The following is an 18,303-nucleotide window of genomic DNA, read 5'->3' on the forward strand; positions in this document are numbered from 1 at the left end:
CATCATTGCGCCACCAACCTTGAGAACTAAAATGGTATATCCCTTGTGATTGTAGTTACACTGTACACACACACAATAGTAAGTATTTCTGTTTCGCAGCAGAATAGCATATGAGTGGGTGGTACCTACCCAGACTTGCACAAAGCCGTAACACCAAGAATGACGTCATGTCCCTGTGAACTACATTGGCAGAATCCACCTTTTAATCGAAATATACTACTTATTGATGATTAGCCATAGAATTTCGTTGATCCTACTAGCGGTAGTAAACAAAGTATTCGCTGCAAAAGCGCTGTGTAATAGTTAAGGAATCATATTTAAAAAGTATGTTTGTATTGATTTTATATATATATTTTAGTAATTTGTGTGTTTATGTTGTTCCAGTAACAGGCACAAGGAACCACTTACCATTGGGTGGTACTATATTTATAAAAACCCAACAACTTTAAATTAGTAACAAAATTAAAGTAAGAGTCAGTAAATTTAATATATTTATCCAGATTCGGAACTTATTCCATTGGTTGATTAATTCTCATTTGACAGAATTTAATTCGACAGGTTTTCACAAGATTTATCTTCTCTTCTGAGGCACAATGTTTCATAATTATGAACACAAGTTAAGCACATGAACAGTCTATGGTGCAAGAAACAGATACTGATCGTGGACAATGAGCGATTATATTATACTATCGCAGTGTAAAGAAAATCTACCAACGGCCCAACGGACGCGTCTAGGCAGGTCAAACCCAATTGTGGGCCCACACGCCCAAGCCGCCATACACTCGCTTGGGAAATGTCGTTTAGGGGAGGCAAATCTAAATTTACGAGACGAGTACATTTTGTTGTTTACTTGTGATTAAACTGTGTTTTTGTATTTTTAATTATAATAAACATTTACCTTATGTTCCTCGTACTGGTACCCTACATATGTACATGTACTATCAATAAACAAATATGGGACCGACTAAGTATAACAAAATAATAAATAAATGTGGCAACCCCGCGAACGCGAATCGACGAAAAGCGATGTTTCACTGTGATACTATCAAGATAAATTCAAATTGGATATTGAATACACGTTACGTACACGTACATCTAATGAGACGCGTACACACGCAAGTAAATACGTGCGCTTGTGCTCGTGTGCGCATGCGTGCGTGTGTCTTTAATCGTCAAATTAACTGTTATGATTTCTTGCAACATTTTTTGTAATATGTTTTATATCAATTAAATATATCCAATACAATTTTTTAAAAATAATTCCAATTATCTTTTACATAAAATAAATATTTATGCTCTTCTCATATTTTTCTGTCACTAAGGTAAGTCTTAATTAATACAGTATTTTATAACCATTGCGATGAATTGCAACATTTTATGTCGAATTAATTACGTCTCTCCTACTATCAGGAGAGTACCTTATGGTCAATCACAGTGGTTCTATTTAGAGTTGAAGATATGGGGTCAATAGGAATGGTTATCATTCGTATTGGTTCTGGTACTTCTCTGATTATCAGAGTGGAACGTGCGAGCGACACTATCGGTGACAGTCTCCCTTCGGTGATTAGGCTGCGAGAACTTAATCACCTTCAAGTGATGAGTTTCTTTTTACGCCAGTCGTTTCAGATCGCAATGTTGTATTTACAAATATAATCTCTTTTACGATAGGTTAACTAACTACCCGCGTCTCGAATTTTCTACATCCTTTTAAAATACATACCACGACACGTGTACGATATACATACCGTCTTATAATTTAAATTATGACTAATGTATACATTATTATAATTACATAAATTTCATTGTTTAAATAAAACTAATTCCGTTGGTCCGAAACAAACTCACCTTTAGGGGGTCCAAAAAGCACGACATCCATGGCTTTTAAAGCAAGTTTCTGTTTGTGAATTGGATCTTTAATTCCCAAAACATTGCTTAAGTACTGCATGTTGTTCACCGCCAATCTAAAACAACATTTTTATAAATTAATATCGCGTATATGTCTCATCGCTACGAAAATGTTTATAACATCATAGAGGAGGATTAAGGGCTGATTCCACTATGCTGTACCATTGAGCATACATCATTCGATAGTGTACGAAATATACTGTCTGTTTAGCGGTCCCAGACTCCCTCAATGTTAAATTTAATTATCGGTTTAGTGGTTTAGTCGTGATGAGGTAAAATCAAACGGACAGGCTTTTAATATTTTTAGTATTCTTTTTTTTTTTCGTACAAAATATATATAGATATATATATATTTCATATAAGACATTTTTAACTTTGCCGTTTCATAAATTCAAATCATTTGTAAAAAATACATTGGTGAAGAAGACATATTATTCGATATAAGACTATAAAAAATCGTGGAGTTGCTTGTTGACTTCCAGGCAGGATATATAACATATATATATATATATATATATAATTGTATTTAACTAAAATGACTGTATTTTTAGATGTTGAAAAAGAGTAACTACTGAGTTTCTTGCCGGTTCTTCTCGGTAGTCTACATTCCGAATCGGTGGTAGCTTTACTTAATATAGTTTGCTAAATGACGATTCAAAAGTGCTTATATAATATAAAAACCTACTTGAATAAAGTATATTTTGATATTGATATACAAATTGAATTATAAATAATCATAATCAACGAAAAATAGTAATGAGTATCATGACGGTTCTACTTAGAGGAATCTACATTCCAAGCCGGTGATAGCTTTAAGTTTAATGTATATTGCAAAACGATTCAAAAGTTCGTTTAGAATCTATTTAATTACGGAAATTTAATTTAACGACTCGTTGTGATTTAAAAGTGAATTTAATGGTAAAGAATTCATCACATTTGTATTTTTCATCATTCCTTAACTACAGAATTACAATTAAAAAAAAATGTCTTGTTGTGTTTTGTTTTTTTTTATTTCAATTTTTATTCAAATGACGCTGTAATTCCTATATATTATTCCGTTGATAGTGTTAGTTTTACCTTGGCAGAGTGGCTCCCGTGACGCGGTGTTGTAGGAACAATGTCTTGTATTGTGGCAGATCAACTGACTCGGAGAGCCATTCCACCGTCTGTTCCACCGTCCAATTGTGCACCTTAATATAAAAATATGTATTCTAAAAACAAAATCTAAATGAACTAACCTACTGGTAACCTAGTGTAATCACAGGCACAAGGGACATAACATCTTAGTTCCCAAAGTTGGTGGCGCATAGGTGATGTAAGGAATGGTTAATATTTCTTACAGTGCCTTTGTCTATGGGCGGTGGTGACCACTTACCATCAGGTGGCCCATATGCTCGTCCGCCAACCAACGCCATAAAAAAAAAAACTGGATGGAGCTCAAATCTGAAATATGCCAAATCAATAGTGAAAAAAGTTAAAAAGAGAAAAGTCATTGCTTTGATTTGTCGATATATCACAAGACAATAAAAATGGTCGAAAAGAGTAACTACTGAGTTTCTTGCCGGTTCTTCTCGTTAGAATCTACTTTACAAGCCGGTTGTAGCTTTACATTTAATTCAAGCCTGTAACATGACGATTCGAATGCTTTTAAGAGCCTACTTGTATACAGAATATTCTGATTTTGATTTATCATATCATGGTCTATATGTTGAATATTCATAATGGATTGGCTAATAAATAGCGTTTTGTATGTCAGCGATGTTGCTATCGGATCTTTGGAATTTAAAATAAAGGGGATTAAAAATAAAGATGAATTAGTCACGAGCTCTTTGTAATTAATAATATTATTATAGATCTATTAGCAAATTGCATGGAACTTCTAACTCTAAGGTTTGCTTATTCATTGGATCTATAACAAAGTATATAGGCACTATATAAACAGTATAGCCTTTTACTAATGTTACTGACTATTATTGGTCTAACGAATAACAAACTGCAGATGCATGAGATTTCTTGGTATTCGGTTTTTAGTATAAATATTATTAAGTTTTACATTAAAAAAATTCTTAACAACGGCCTGGAGTAACAGGAATGTTAGAACTGTGCCGCGATGAGTACGTAAAGCTGCCGTTCCTGAACTCTAACGTCGCGTCAGATTGTTCTCATTAGACACTAATTATGAAAGAAAATGTGAATAAAATTCATATTACTATTAAATAATCGTTGATATATCGTTAGTAATTGTTGAAATATTTGTATTGAAAATGATAAGTTTATTAATAGCACATTTCCTGTTATACCGGCGACTTAGTGTATACGTTGGATTTTCAATTTTAATTTGCAGATTAAAAGCTACTTTAATTCCGTGACAACTTAAAGGCGAGTATCATTGCATGCCACGAGACAAAATGAACTATAGGCAATACATATGTTTGGTTCAAAGAAGCTTAATCTTTAAGTTATCCACAATGTCAACGCGCCCGTTGATGTTACTTAAGTAATTCCGTCAGCGAGCTTAGAATCAAGTAGCGATTAATAATTTCGTTTAGAGAAAAGTCCAAACAGTAACAGCCTGTAAATTTCCCACTGCTGGGCTACGGCCTCCTCCCCCTTCGAGGAGAAGGTTTGGAGCCCTTTTACCCTCTAAATTGTTTGATTCCTCATTCAAACGTCATCTACCCTTTTCACAACCTTAAGGGATGATTTCAAGATTAAAGCGAAGAGGTGATAGTGCTACTTTATCATTTTTCAGTTCTTTAAAATTATTTTTATGTTAAATCATAACAATTTAATAAATTGCAATCAAGAATCCTCTTAATTTTTATACACATAGGGCTGGAGCTCTTCAGAATGAGACTCTAACCGATTTTTTTTATGTGCAGCTATCGTCCCATAATCACTGGGACAAAAATCGTCTTCACTATTAATATATAAGATACGGAACTTGTGGATAACTTAAAGATAGTAAATAATTCACGTCACAATTAGACCGAACTTATAGCCACAGACAAAACAAATGTATCAGTAGTACCTCACCTCTGACCGCAACCATGCCTCCCAGAGCTCCTTAACCGAGATGTGCATATCATCGTTGTGATGGAAGGCGCGTTGCCGCTTTTCATACCCGCTATCATATTGCAACTCTTCGCGGAGGAACTGGAAAAAACAGGTAAACATTAAATTTAAGATAATATAACGAAAATTCATGAGGTCAATATTTATCCGGATTTTTCCAAACATTTTGACGATTTTTGACGTACGAACTTCGGTAAAAATGATTGCAATGAAAAGTAAAATATCAAATAAACATCAAAATGTATATATTATATTGTAGTTCAACACTAAATGAATCGTGTTCCAAATACAAAAATACCAAGTCTTAATCGTATTTTCGATTAACGCGAATAAAATAATACCTTCGTTATTTATTGATTATAAATAAATACGGCACAGACCTATAATATATCGTATTGCTATGAGATAGCATTCTATTCTAAATTTGAAATATTTAAACTTATTTTTTTTTTTTAATAATTATATAGATGTTTGTCGACCCTATATTTTTTTATCGGCGTCAAGTTCTGAGGTAATAAGCTAGCAAATACGAGGCTGTCAAATAAAATAGAATGATTAATAATGTATAATACTCACATCATCACTTTCACTTAAGTCGACGTTGCCGTTCGCGTCATCATCCAGCTGTCTATGTAGCTGAGTGATGGCCTCCAATCCGGCGTGGTCTTGGAGACACGACGGTTCATTGTTGCATGCTTCGACCAGTACTGGAAATAAACAGACAATAGATTACATAGAACAATACATAAAGTAATGCCGTCAATAAACTTATAAATTATATCTTATCTTTTTAACCGACTTCAAAAAAGAAGGTTCTCAATTCGATTGTATTGATTGATATTTTTATAGGTTTGAATTGTATATATAATTTATTTTCTTAGAGTATCATTTGAAATTGTTGACTGTTGTTAGGCGAGATGGTCCAGTAGTTAGAACACGTAAATCTTAACGGAGGATAGGTGGTCTTAGCCTGCAAATAGGTATATTTCAACTCAGGAACTGGGAAATTGTGAAATCTTCAAAAGTGGTACGGAGTTCTTTTATCATCATGGCTATACAATTAAACTGTGGCGTTTCAAAGCATTTCACACAATGTAATTAACAACTGTTTGAACAGTTATAAAAAACCGGTCAAGTTCGAGTCGGACTCGCGCACGGAGGGTTCCGTACAAAAACGGCAAAATAAAACATGTATGTTGTATGAGAACCCCCTTAAATGTTTATTTTATTCTGTTTTTTATTTTGTTATAGCGGCAACAGAAATACCTCATCGGTGAAAATTTCATTGGACGGACGGACAGCGGAGTCTTAGTAATAGGGTCCCGTTTTACCCATTGGATACGGAATCCTAAAGGCAGTTAGCGTATTGGATCAAATGAATTCAAATTAAATTGCTGACCACATGTTCTAAGTTATGATTTAGACTAAGATAGTTTACATAAAACTAAATAACATAATATAAATCGCTATTGGTCGGCATAATTTTTCCGACACCAATCATCATATTTCAGCCAATTAACACAAAACCTTGATGAATTTTACATCTAAACGTTCCTCATGAATCACTCACACACACACACACAAATACGTGAAAAAAACCGTTTGGTGATTTTTGAAATAATCGCATAAAGACGAGATGGGGGCACTTTTTCTAGTACTAGTGAATACTTTATTCCTACAATTATTGTATTGAACACATACATACATACATATATCAATGTGAAGCCGAATTGTTGTTATCGAATAGTATAAGTATATAGTATAGTATTATAAGGATCTTCTAAGGCAGTAGTTCCCAAACTTATTTTTCTCATGGACCACCTATTGGCATGTGTCCGTAACCACAGTTTGAGAGAAACACTAAAATATGAACTAAATTTAAATTTGTTTAATATTGGTGCTTTTAATTCTATCCTTAGTAACCCTACGAGTATTTCAGCAATTAAAATCTATGAAATTGTACGTAATATCGAATACGCAAGTTTGGACAAGTAACAGTCGCTTGCCTTATTAAAATATTAACTGCTTAGTTAGGTACTTAAAACATTGTAGGTAGGCCCTTATAAAAACTATGCTTACATTTTTGCTCTTTACTATCAAAAGCAGATAAAAATTTGGTGGACCCCCATTTTTTAATCACGCCTACGTAGACCCCCAGAAAGTCTCCCGTGGACCCTTGGGGGTCCACCTGGACCACTTTGGGAATCACTGTTCTAAGGCATTGGAATAGTTGTACGATAAAAAAAACGAAACCTCGCCGTTGTCGTGGCTCCACGTGCAGTGAGGCTCTGAATGAATATTTTGTTCTATTATTATTAGTAACATGATAGAGATTTGGTAAACGAAAATGTACTTAGTTTTGATTCGTTTCAAAAAAAGTGTCATCTTTTGACAATACAACAAAAAACAATTTTGAAAATTATATACAATTGTGATTGAATTCCTTTTTGGGTATCTATATATATAAGGGCAATAAAAACTCATCACGAGATTTCAGAAACTATAGGTACGATTGACTTGAAATTAAGCATAACGTAGCATAGCTTGAAATTGCTCCTTCCGCGATGTAGACACAGATTATGGAAAGAAATTTAAACTAACCATTTTCTGAATGATTTGTAAAACTTTACCCCTAGAAACATGCAGCTAGTTATAGTTTATACTTGACATTTAAATTAAGATAGATAGAAAGCTGAATCTTTCTTGAATACACCAACATTTATATATTGTTGGTGGAATATACATTATCTTAGCACCAGTTATATGTAGTACAATATATATACAATATCAAAAGGAATTAAGTAAATTTTTACAGCACGGTGAATTTCCGTCTTACGTAACGACCATTCAGTCATTAAGACGTTTATTGTATTTTGACGATTCTTAATTACCTGATGATGCTTTAGGTGTGTTCAATAAAAAAAATTGATAACAAACGCAAATTGTGTCAATAAAATGATTAATAAACGTTTACTGTTAATCATCGAATAAGTACATAAGTGTTTACATTCGAACTTTGAAGGTAGGTTTGTAGCGAATTTATTTATTGAGATTTATATGGATTCCATCGGCCTTAGTACATATCAATTTTATCTTATTTTAAATATGCATTAATATAATGTTTTATATTTTTTATCATTTTTAGGGTTCCTTGCCTCTTAAGAAAAAAAGGAGAGAGAAGACCATATGAGAGAACTTCATTACCCGTATATCAATTTTTCAAGAAATAAATTTGGCAAGAAGCAATATATTTTAGTACAAGTATAGGAAAATATCTGAAAACCGTAAATTTGATGTTACATCGTCGCTGTGGTGTTACCGAACGCTCAATTAGTGTCCGACTCGTACTTGCCCTGTTTTTTTTCACACTAACGTCTCGCCAAATCTGGCAATAAATCTTTTTTCTTTGTCTGAACTCTAATAGGGGATACTATCAACGAGCCTCTAAACGAACAGCTCAAATGAGAGCATAACATCAGTTAATACGTTACCATGATGCAGTTGTAAGTACGGAATGTACGCGTCACTGGTACTAATAAATTGGAAGGGGGGTCAAGTAATGTGTAACATAACACGATCGTCTACATCGCTTCCTCTCCTTACATCTTCATGACATCAAATACTACATATACATAAATATTTTAATAGACTTCAAGAAGGAGAGGTTCTCAGTTGATTGTATATTTTATGTATGTTCGGGCATAGCGGCGTTACATACAGATCATTTAAATTTCGAAAAGATCTGGTGATGGGTTTCGGACAAACAACAGAAGTCTTCGATAAATGATGAAATGATCAACCACGATTACTGGTATATTTTAAAGGATTTAATTTTAAATGTCCTTAGAACCTAAGCTTCTGGAAGAACCATTTGTTCTTGCCACTCTTATATCTTTCCTATAAAGCGGACTCGTGTGTTGAAACGGAGCTTCTTGCGCTTTGCGGGGTCCTTCAAGTCCTTTGAGCTGAATTTTCGAAGCTGAAGTCAACTGAGTAACTTGTTGGCATGGCATTTTTTTTTTGCAAAAAAATATATTATTTCTAGATGTCATTGAAGTTGTACTTTTTTAAATCGAAAAGTATACATCACACAAGTGTGTTTTAAAACCTTTCCTAACGCATCAAGCGCTTGTAAGAAAAGCGTGTAAGGCATGAAGTTAAAAGATAATGTAATATTAAAGTAACAACCACTAAAAATCCCACTGCTGGGTTAACCACTGCTCGTTCTTCTCTGTACGAGAAGATAGGAGCTAATTTCATCACGATAACCAATGCGGGTGTATACACATGTAGCAGATTTTCATTTGACACATGCAGGTTTTCTAACGACGATTTGTTCACTAATAAGTAATTATAAACACAAATTAAGCACATGAAAATTCAGAGATGTTTGCCTCGGTTTTAACTCGCGATCATCGGTTAAGATTCACGCGTTGAAACCACTGGGTCATATTGGCTTTTTATTTAATTTAATCTGATTACCATCTGTAACATTACATTTAAATGCTCTTCGTAAATACCCTCCTTTACAATTAGATTATAACGGCTTTATCTATGAACAGTAGTTGATCAATAAACAATGCTGTCACTTTTTATTGAATGTGAAATTAATGATTAAGAAAAAGATAGAAATCGGTGTCGAATCAGCCGCTACACAATGTTTATAAGTGTAGATCAGTTCACTCTATCTCTATCTCTACGAGTGACACTCGTACTTACAAGACGTCTTAGTGTGTGTGAGATGACTAATGTAAGAATAAATACAACAAAAAAATACAAACTAAATTGTATTTGTTAATATACGTATAATAACTTACCTAATCACATTAAAGGTGCGGACAGCATGAATGTTTTTAAATCAAAATTTAAAAAATACGTATATACAATTTAATCAAAGTTTTAATCAAGCGTTGTTTACAAATGTTTATATTAAGCGTTCAAGAGGTATAAATATTGTCACGTCCTATTATAGAATATTGATTGTATCTCATTGTAAGTGAACTTTATGTTTTTATGAGAAATAAATTCTTTAAATATACGTTAATTAATATACGTCGACAATTTAACGTGGAGGTGCGCGCCGTCATGAGTGAACACATCTATAAGTCCATAAATAAAATTAATCTAATTCTATCTATACCGAAACTACGGTATATTTTATTACTTTTATCATTATTTAAGTAATGTAGGTCAGGGTTTTAGAAATATATACGATATGCAATCGGTTTGCCGCTTATTTGCATAGAGATAATAAAATTACGTAAACATAAAAAACATTGCCGCTATTCTGTATACAACTCGAACCCTCCATTTGAAGCATTAAGTTGTATAAATTTTACTAGAAACTGAAAAAAAAAACTGAATAATTATTCTCGAGACGAAACTTCCTTTATTTTTATTTCATTCGAATATTCAAAATTAATACAAATAAATTCGATATTATTGAAAACCGTACAAATGATGAAATATCATTCACAACACGAAACTTCAATTATTTTAAAGTGTGTGATTGCTTTCCTTTTATTTTAAAAAATATTGCAAAAACATTCCATTATAACATTTACTTGCATTTCAATACGATTCAAAACTGTAAAATAAATAACGTAACATAATTTCCAAGACGAAACTTCAGTTTTTTAAATACCAGCATGATTTTTTTTACTTGAATTTTCAAAAATAATACAAATACATATATAAGTGTTTACATGTAAAAACATATACTATCATAACCTTCACTGTCTGATAAGAGTTATCAGTCAAGACGACGCGACCTCCGCTTTGTTTATTTATGAAACCTATGGAATAATTAAATAAGTAAATTTATAGGTAATAAAAATTAAATAGGCAACTTAGTAGACAACTTTAGTAAACAGACGATGTCTCTGTCTACAGCTACTTGAATCTTAAAAGCATTATCTTTTCGTTTACATTACGACATACTTTGAAAGTTATATGGTCGCACTTATAATTAACTAGTTGTCGCCCGCAGTTTCGCACGCATTTTAGGAGCTGGTCGTATGGTGTTAGGTATAAAAATATATCCTGTCCTTCCTTGGATTTCAAGCTTGCTTCATACCAAATTTCATTAAATTCGGTTCTGTGGTTTGACTTTGAAAGAGTTATTGATACAGAAAGACAGTCTTTCGAACTTATAATACTAGTATAGATCAATATCTAAATCGAAAACTAACACTAGTAACTTTTACATTCTTAAAAACCATATACGCAAGTGGCCATACAATATAATCATCTGATATAAAGATAAATAAAACGGTTCTTCTCAGGTCCGAGGTGTTAAATACCGAACCGGTGGTAGATTTTTGACTATCAATAAGCAAGTGTAAACACTTTTTTTCTATATTGAATAAAGATTTTTGACTTTGACTTTGAAGAAGTTTTCACTAATACGAATAAAATTTTATAAACAAAAAACACTTCAAATACTCTTTAATGAGAAACATTATAATTCGTATTCTACGTTAGTAATGGCGTGAATGAATAATTAAACCTTGAAAGTCTGTAACACTCGGTTATTCAAGTTTGCAGATAAATTATATAAATAATAACCTGTGGTAAAACTAAAAACGACACACTGACAGTTGACATTCAGCGAAACTTAATTTAGGTGGTATGATTTTGTGCGGGCTCTGATATACAATAACAATACCACTGACGCATCTAGTATACAACTGATCAAGATCTGTGCAAATGTAAAGTGTAGGAGAAATTGTAATGTCACGGCTATCAGAATAGTCCAGACACGTACATACATACATCTTATAAATAAATAATTGTATATGGGTAAGGGCTTAATTTTTATACCATACCAATCTTCTAAAAATACACTATCCGGGAATTTAAATAATGAATTTGAATATTATCATCGCAAGATTCATCGGATTCTGTCTATTTATTCGCTTTTTTTATAACTGGACTGATTATCAATTATTTCTCAGTATCTCAAAATTTCAATCCAGTTTAACACAACACAATACATTTTGAGTGTCAGCACAAACCCATAAAACTCGAGAAACTTCTCGATGTCTCCGTACTTTTTTGTATTATTTGGAATACAGAGAAGGAAATCGCTGTGTGTCGTTTAAAATTGTAAGTTTAATTTATTATATTTCTGACACTTGAATGATTTGAGATATTTAATTCTTATATAATGTTTAAAATGTCACATTTTAGCCTAGCTCTGCAGTAAGTTTCGTTTTCGTCGTACGACGAATGTAACGAAATTGTGCAATGTATCGCAACGGTAACTATAAAGTGGGAAATGGTACATGCAGATTTTCGTTTATCTATACATATAATAAAATTGGAGTGTCTGTTTGTAATATTAAAATAACCCAATTTTACAAAATGCATATGTATGTATACACGGGACATATACCAATATAACATTTTTTTAAATTTTTGTATGTCTGTTTGTTCCGGCTAATCTCTGGAACGGCTGAACCGATTTCGACGGGACTTTCACTGGCAAATAGCGGATGTAATAAGGAGTAACTTAGGCTACTTTTATTTAAGAATTATATATAGAATAAAAATAAAATCACACTACAATAGCCAAATAACTTAAATTCATCCAACGCGCACGAAGTCGCGGGCAGAGCTAGTATTATATATAATTATAATCATGTAGCGTAAGAAGCTGTATTAGTACATATTAATTCGAATATAATATACATTTGAGTGTTTTCACGAAAGTAACCAACTTAAATTAAGTGGTCACTATTCTGGGGCTGCATATGCAATACATCTACACACTCCGTTGTAATCTCTATTGTGCTACATTCGACAAAAAATTGGTTCATATCTATATTTGTTTGAGATAAAAATATTTAAGTAAATAAAGGTTTATATATTATATATGTATGTATTCTTTAATGAAGATTTTTATCGCAACTCGCCGCTATATGGCGCTGCAGCAATGTAGCGTGCAACTAATCGTCACGATAGGACATCTGCCGGGTTTTTCTAGATTGATATAGAACTTGGTCGCCTTTTCTTTTCTTAGACATAAATGAAATAGCCTATGTCCGTTTTTGGTCTTCAATTTTGCTTCGTACAAAGTTCTGTTCAGTGGTTTGGCCGTGAAAGTGTAACAAACAGAGTTACTACTTATAATATTATAGTATAGAAGTACAGTCGGGGTAAGAAAAGGTTCGTCACCTGAAGATCTATTTTCGTGTGCTCAGTATGAGCGAGAACCTGCTTTACCGATGAGTATGACATATTGCGTCGCAATATCATTATAAGTCGCATCTAGCAAAGTGTATAATAGCCTTTAAAAGCTATAATAATAAGAGGAAGCCGTCAATCGGGATGTCAATTACCAACTTTTCACGAAACCTCACATCCCTTCGTGAATGCTCGTGTAACATCGGAGATTAGGACATTGTCTTGTCTCTTATAAAAGAGAGTGCATAGTAGTAATCCTACTTCCTACTAATATTATAAACGCGAAAGTTTATGTGTATGGATCTGGCTGATTTATCTGAGGTATGGATGGATGTTTGTTACTCTTTCACGTAAAAATTACTGAACGGATTTGGATAAAATTTTGCACACAGATAAAATATGTACTGGAATAACATATTGGATACTTTTTATCCCGGGAAAACATAAAATCTTTCGAGAACGCGGGTGAAACCGCAGGACGGAAGTAGTAAATAAAATAGTAAAAATAAATAGTAATTATGATAAAATTTATTCATTTAAACAAATCTTATTTATCCGCTTATCGAGTTTATATGCTTTTCGTATCAATTACAGCTTCTAGTTGCTGTCGTATTGATCCAACAAGGCGAGAGCCTATTTCGGTTCCTCTGAAGCTCTCCCAAACACTTCGGCAATGTTCTAAGACTGCTGCTTTGGTTCTATCGTTATTATTTATCCACCGCTGCACCATCAAACCATAGATTTTTGATAGAGTTTATATCCGCCGCTTTTGCAGGCCAAGGAATCACCACCACTTCCCGGTGCCGATGGAACCACTCATCACACGCCACGTCATTACATTAACCGTCACTCAAAACAACGGCCGAATAATATTACAAGCGTTTTTATTCTAATTGTTGTGAAATTGCAAGATATTGCAAGAAAATATATGACACTGACTGTACATACATAGCAGATCAACATAATTCATTTGAGTTAAATGGAATATATTATTATAGTCAGGTAAAGTTTGAAAGAGATATACATCATAATTGTTATACAAGGTTTATAATCGATTTTCATTGTTAGGGTTATCTCTAAGTAGTAAGGGAATTTACAATGATAGATTCATAATTATGATTCATAAAGCTTTTGAAGGTAAATGAGAATATCTTAATTAAATTATTTACATTGAAACGATTTAACGGTCACAATTTGAGCATATTATTACTAGTGACACTCTTATAACATTCCTTTTTTAATCGATTAAATTTCGCCAAAACCGTATAAAAATTCAAAAAAGCTAATTCTGATTTTCTTTATTAGTAAATAAAAAATGAGAAGCGCTTGGAACCTTAGAATTTATTTAGGAATTTTTAAAACCTACTATTTACTAGTACATACATACATTATTTTGTTGAATTTTCCTAATGTTTATTTTTTTATAAAATGTTAAGAATACGAAATTATTTACAATTTACATGATGATCTGTTACTAGATGTACTATATTGTATATAGCGTGCGAGTCGAGAAACTTCAATATGTCGCTGACGCTCTCAAAACCAGTACCAATAAGCAGTTGCGCCTATTATTGATATTATCGTCTGATTGACAGTATAGACTTAAGTATCGTATATACCTCCATTAAAATTTTAACTCATATCTACTTATAGGGTCTCTTAAATCCTACTGAAAAAAAAATATGTAAAGATTATGAAATTCCATACAAAACAATTCTAAGCATATATTTATAAGAAAATATTTAGGTATACATATATGCAAATATTTGCATGTATCAAACTGAAAAATGTAAACAAATCAATTCCTATGACAATGTAAAGTATGTACAGGATGTTTTGGCAAGCCGCTTGAATGATTCAATTCTTATACGCTAATACGATTCTGATGAACAAATTTAGGACGCAGACGAAGCCAAGTATGGAACACGATTCAGTTTCATCTATTTATTAAATAGCTAAAATTATAATATAGGAGAAACTATACGATGCATGGCGAAATACAACGCAGTATTTCGAATATAAATTTAATATACTGTCAAAAATCAAAATGAATATTTCATAATTCAAATAGGCTCATAAAAGCAGTTACAGTGTTGAATGTAAAGTCAACGGCTTGGAAAACAGATGCAACCGAGAAGAACCGGCAAAAAAACTCAGTAGTTACTCTTTTCTACCATTTTAATTACTGAGTATGTCAGTAAAGCAACTATGTTTAATAACACTTGACGATCGCGACAGAATAATGTATGTATAGATAAGAATGGAATGTTGTACATTATTAACAAACAAACGCACGTGCTCTCACGTTATATAAAATTACAAGAACATGAAGTTCACGCTTGTCACGTCAATCGTCTAAATTTAAAGCGGGTCACACTGCGAAGGGCGACTAATTATATAAATAATATTATAAACTTAAACCTTCTCCAAAACGCGCTTGATCTTTTGGTATAAATTGCACGTATTATTGTAAGACTTAATTTATTCTGCACATTTATTGGTAGATGAATAAATAATTCAATTATTTGTTATAATTGTTATAATATAATTAATATAAATGTAATAACAAAAACATATTTATTTTTAGTATGTTCAATAGTGTAGTCAACATATAAAACGGGCAATATTTCAGATTAATAAGGATGAATATTTCTTTTAAATTAGTTGCAAGAAAAGGTAACTTGCCTTTAGTTTTCCCGGTAGAATCTACATTGCATGATTTATTTTTATTTTTTCGTATTTCACATAAGGTAGTTTAAATCCAAGTTTAATTACACCCATTTTATAGTATAGCGTGTTACGACAAGATGTAAAGGGTTCACTATATTTTAATAAACTATATATATTATGTCAAAGTAAAAGTTTATATTTTAAATTGAAGAGTTACACAAGCTTACTGATGGTTAAAATTTTAACACCGGTTTCGTGACAAGTACATTAGAACTGAGATGAACTGGCGAATGATACTCAGTGGGATTCCTTTATCTCAAATATAACAATAATAACAACACGATATTTATAATTGACATTTATAGCATTCAGTACTCACTAAAAATTTAAATAAATTTTATTAAACGAGTATTAAGGTTCATTTTGCACCACTCAGACCTATAATGACATACACAGACGGACAACGTGAATCTTGGGATGATTTCGAAACGGACCGCATGATTTCATATTTTTATTTGACTCAAATACTGTTAGAACGTGTGGGTTTTAATTTCACAATTGATTTTAATGAATACAAAACTAATCATCAACTTAAAAACTAAATTTTGCACACACAGTGCTTGTGACAATACAAACTAGTACACTTAGGAGTAATCGTTTTTGTGTCTTGCACTTAACACAGTAAGTTTTTAGACACATAACTGAAACCTCATCTAAGTTATATTTTTATTAATTTTACTATAATTAGGTACATTATTAGTGTCCTAAACATATTGTAAAAGTGCGTCTTCGTAAAAAAATAAATTGACAACTTTTATGATGTACATGTTACTGCTAAACATTTCTATAATTTCCAGAAGTTATCAATAAAAACTACACAATATACATTTTAAAGCATCACAAACATTTACAAGTAGAGCAACTGCCAACTATTTCAGTACAAACGCACCATAATATTTCATTACAAATTTGTCGCGACGGCAATGTCTTTCTAACAGCTGTCTGCAGTGCTATTATGAAATTCATTTTGGATCTCACTTGTGACATTTTGAAAACCGAGTTATGGTTATAAGTTTATTCTCTATGTCTACAACGTATTCAACGAAGTCGCTTCCCGCCGTCTGTACGTTTCGATCGTTAAAAGTACGCAACCGATTTTAAAGCGGCATTCATTTATAGGGTTGGGGTAAAATGAAAGTGACTAGGTTCTTAAAGATTTAAATTTATTTCACCGAATATATATTTTAAGAGACTGTCACAGAAAATACTAAATTGATAATCAACAGAAGCAAGTATTAGTAGCCAGTAGCGGGCAACTTTGTTCTTTAATCTTTTAGCGTAAAAGACATTTAAAATACTATTTACAAGTTTTTCTTATAAAATCTAATGATAATTCGACATCATCAAGCAACAGAATAATTCAAGAGCAAGGTATATACAATTATCCATATGTATAATACCTGAATATCATAGCCGATAATTTCAAATTTGCTAGCCAGAAAAACTATTTTTTTTTAATGTTTGTTTTCTTCAATCTTTAAGTTGTATATATAACTTTAGTACCCCATGTTAAGCCGAGCTAGTATTTTTATGATTATTACTAAGTCGCATAAAACTTTCTACATTGAGTTTCACGTTTGTTAAAAAAAGAATAGCTCGATTGTTCCAGTGATTACTCAGTCAGAACTACATATTACCTTTTAAAAACAAAGAATAATGTAATTATATTGCCGTAAGCTCCCTTGATACCTTCCGCCTTTTCGGGAGACGATATTCTAGATGAACAAGATGGCTGTGATTTTTCAGAATGACAGTTTTCACTTATTGTATAACTAACATCGTCCGTGTAAATCCTTAAATAGTTTTCTATTTCTAAGGTGGCAATGTCAACTTCATCAGAATTCAGATATGTGCTTCTAAATCTTGGATCCAGTAATGTTGCGGTTATTAGAACAGGATGTCCTTTGACGTATGCAAATCGTCGATTCATTGATTCATGCAACCGTGTTTTCATGTTTTTCATTATTTTGCTTTCATTTTCGTCTCTAGTTTGCAGCTTCCTATTTAATAGTGATATCAAGGGAAATGCATGCGTTATCATATGACAGATCAAGTGTAGCTTCATAAAAAAACTTTAGTACCTCAGTAAGATTCTTTATAATATCCCAGTCCCAGCTCATAACAAACAAAGCGCATTGCGAACACAAGCAAGTCACGGCATGATTAGACAATTACCGCTCCGATCATGACCGAGCATAGCGAGGCAACTCCCGAACGCAGTTTCGGTTTCGGTCGCAGTTTCGGCAAGTTTACCGCCGAAACCGAAACTAAACTGAAACTCATTTTTTTGCCGAAACTCAACCGAAACCGAAACCGAAACCGAACTTTCGGTCGGACATTAGTTATTGTATATTTTCATTGGGTATTGATTGTTTTGTCGACACAATATTCGTTAAGATAATAAAT

At 32.5% G+C, this 18,303-nt stretch overlaps 1 protein-coding gene across 2 annotated transcripts in view; it reads right to left on the minus strand.

Moving 5' to 3' along the window:
• LOC113396559 (stromal interaction molecule homolog) overlaps positions 1–18,303 on the minus strand; it is a 52,259-nt gene that overhangs the window by 20,749 nt on the left and 13,207 nt on the right. For both annotated transcript variants that reach the window (XM_064218414.1, XM_064218415.1), the window contains exons 2-5: positions 5,557–5,687; positions 4,942–5,061; positions 2,983–3,095; positions 1,846–1,961 (exon numbers count right to left, since the gene is read on the minus strand). In XM_064218414.1, coding sequence (XP_064074484.1) covers positions 1,846–1,961; positions 2,983–3,095; positions 4,942–5,061; positions 5,557–5,687 — 480 coding nt within the window. The remainder of the gene's footprint in view (positions 1–1,845; positions 1,962–2,982; positions 3,096–4,941; positions 5,062–5,556; positions 5,688–18,303) is intronic.

This window comes from Vanessa tameamea, chromosome 22 (assembly GCF_037043105.1).
Source record: "Vanessa tameamea isolate UH-Manoa-2023 chromosome 22, ilVanTame1 primary haplotype, whole genome shotgun sequence".
Taxonomy (NCBI): domain Eukaryota; kingdom Metazoa; phylum Arthropoda; class Insecta; order Lepidoptera; family Nymphalidae; genus Vanessa; species Vanessa tameamea.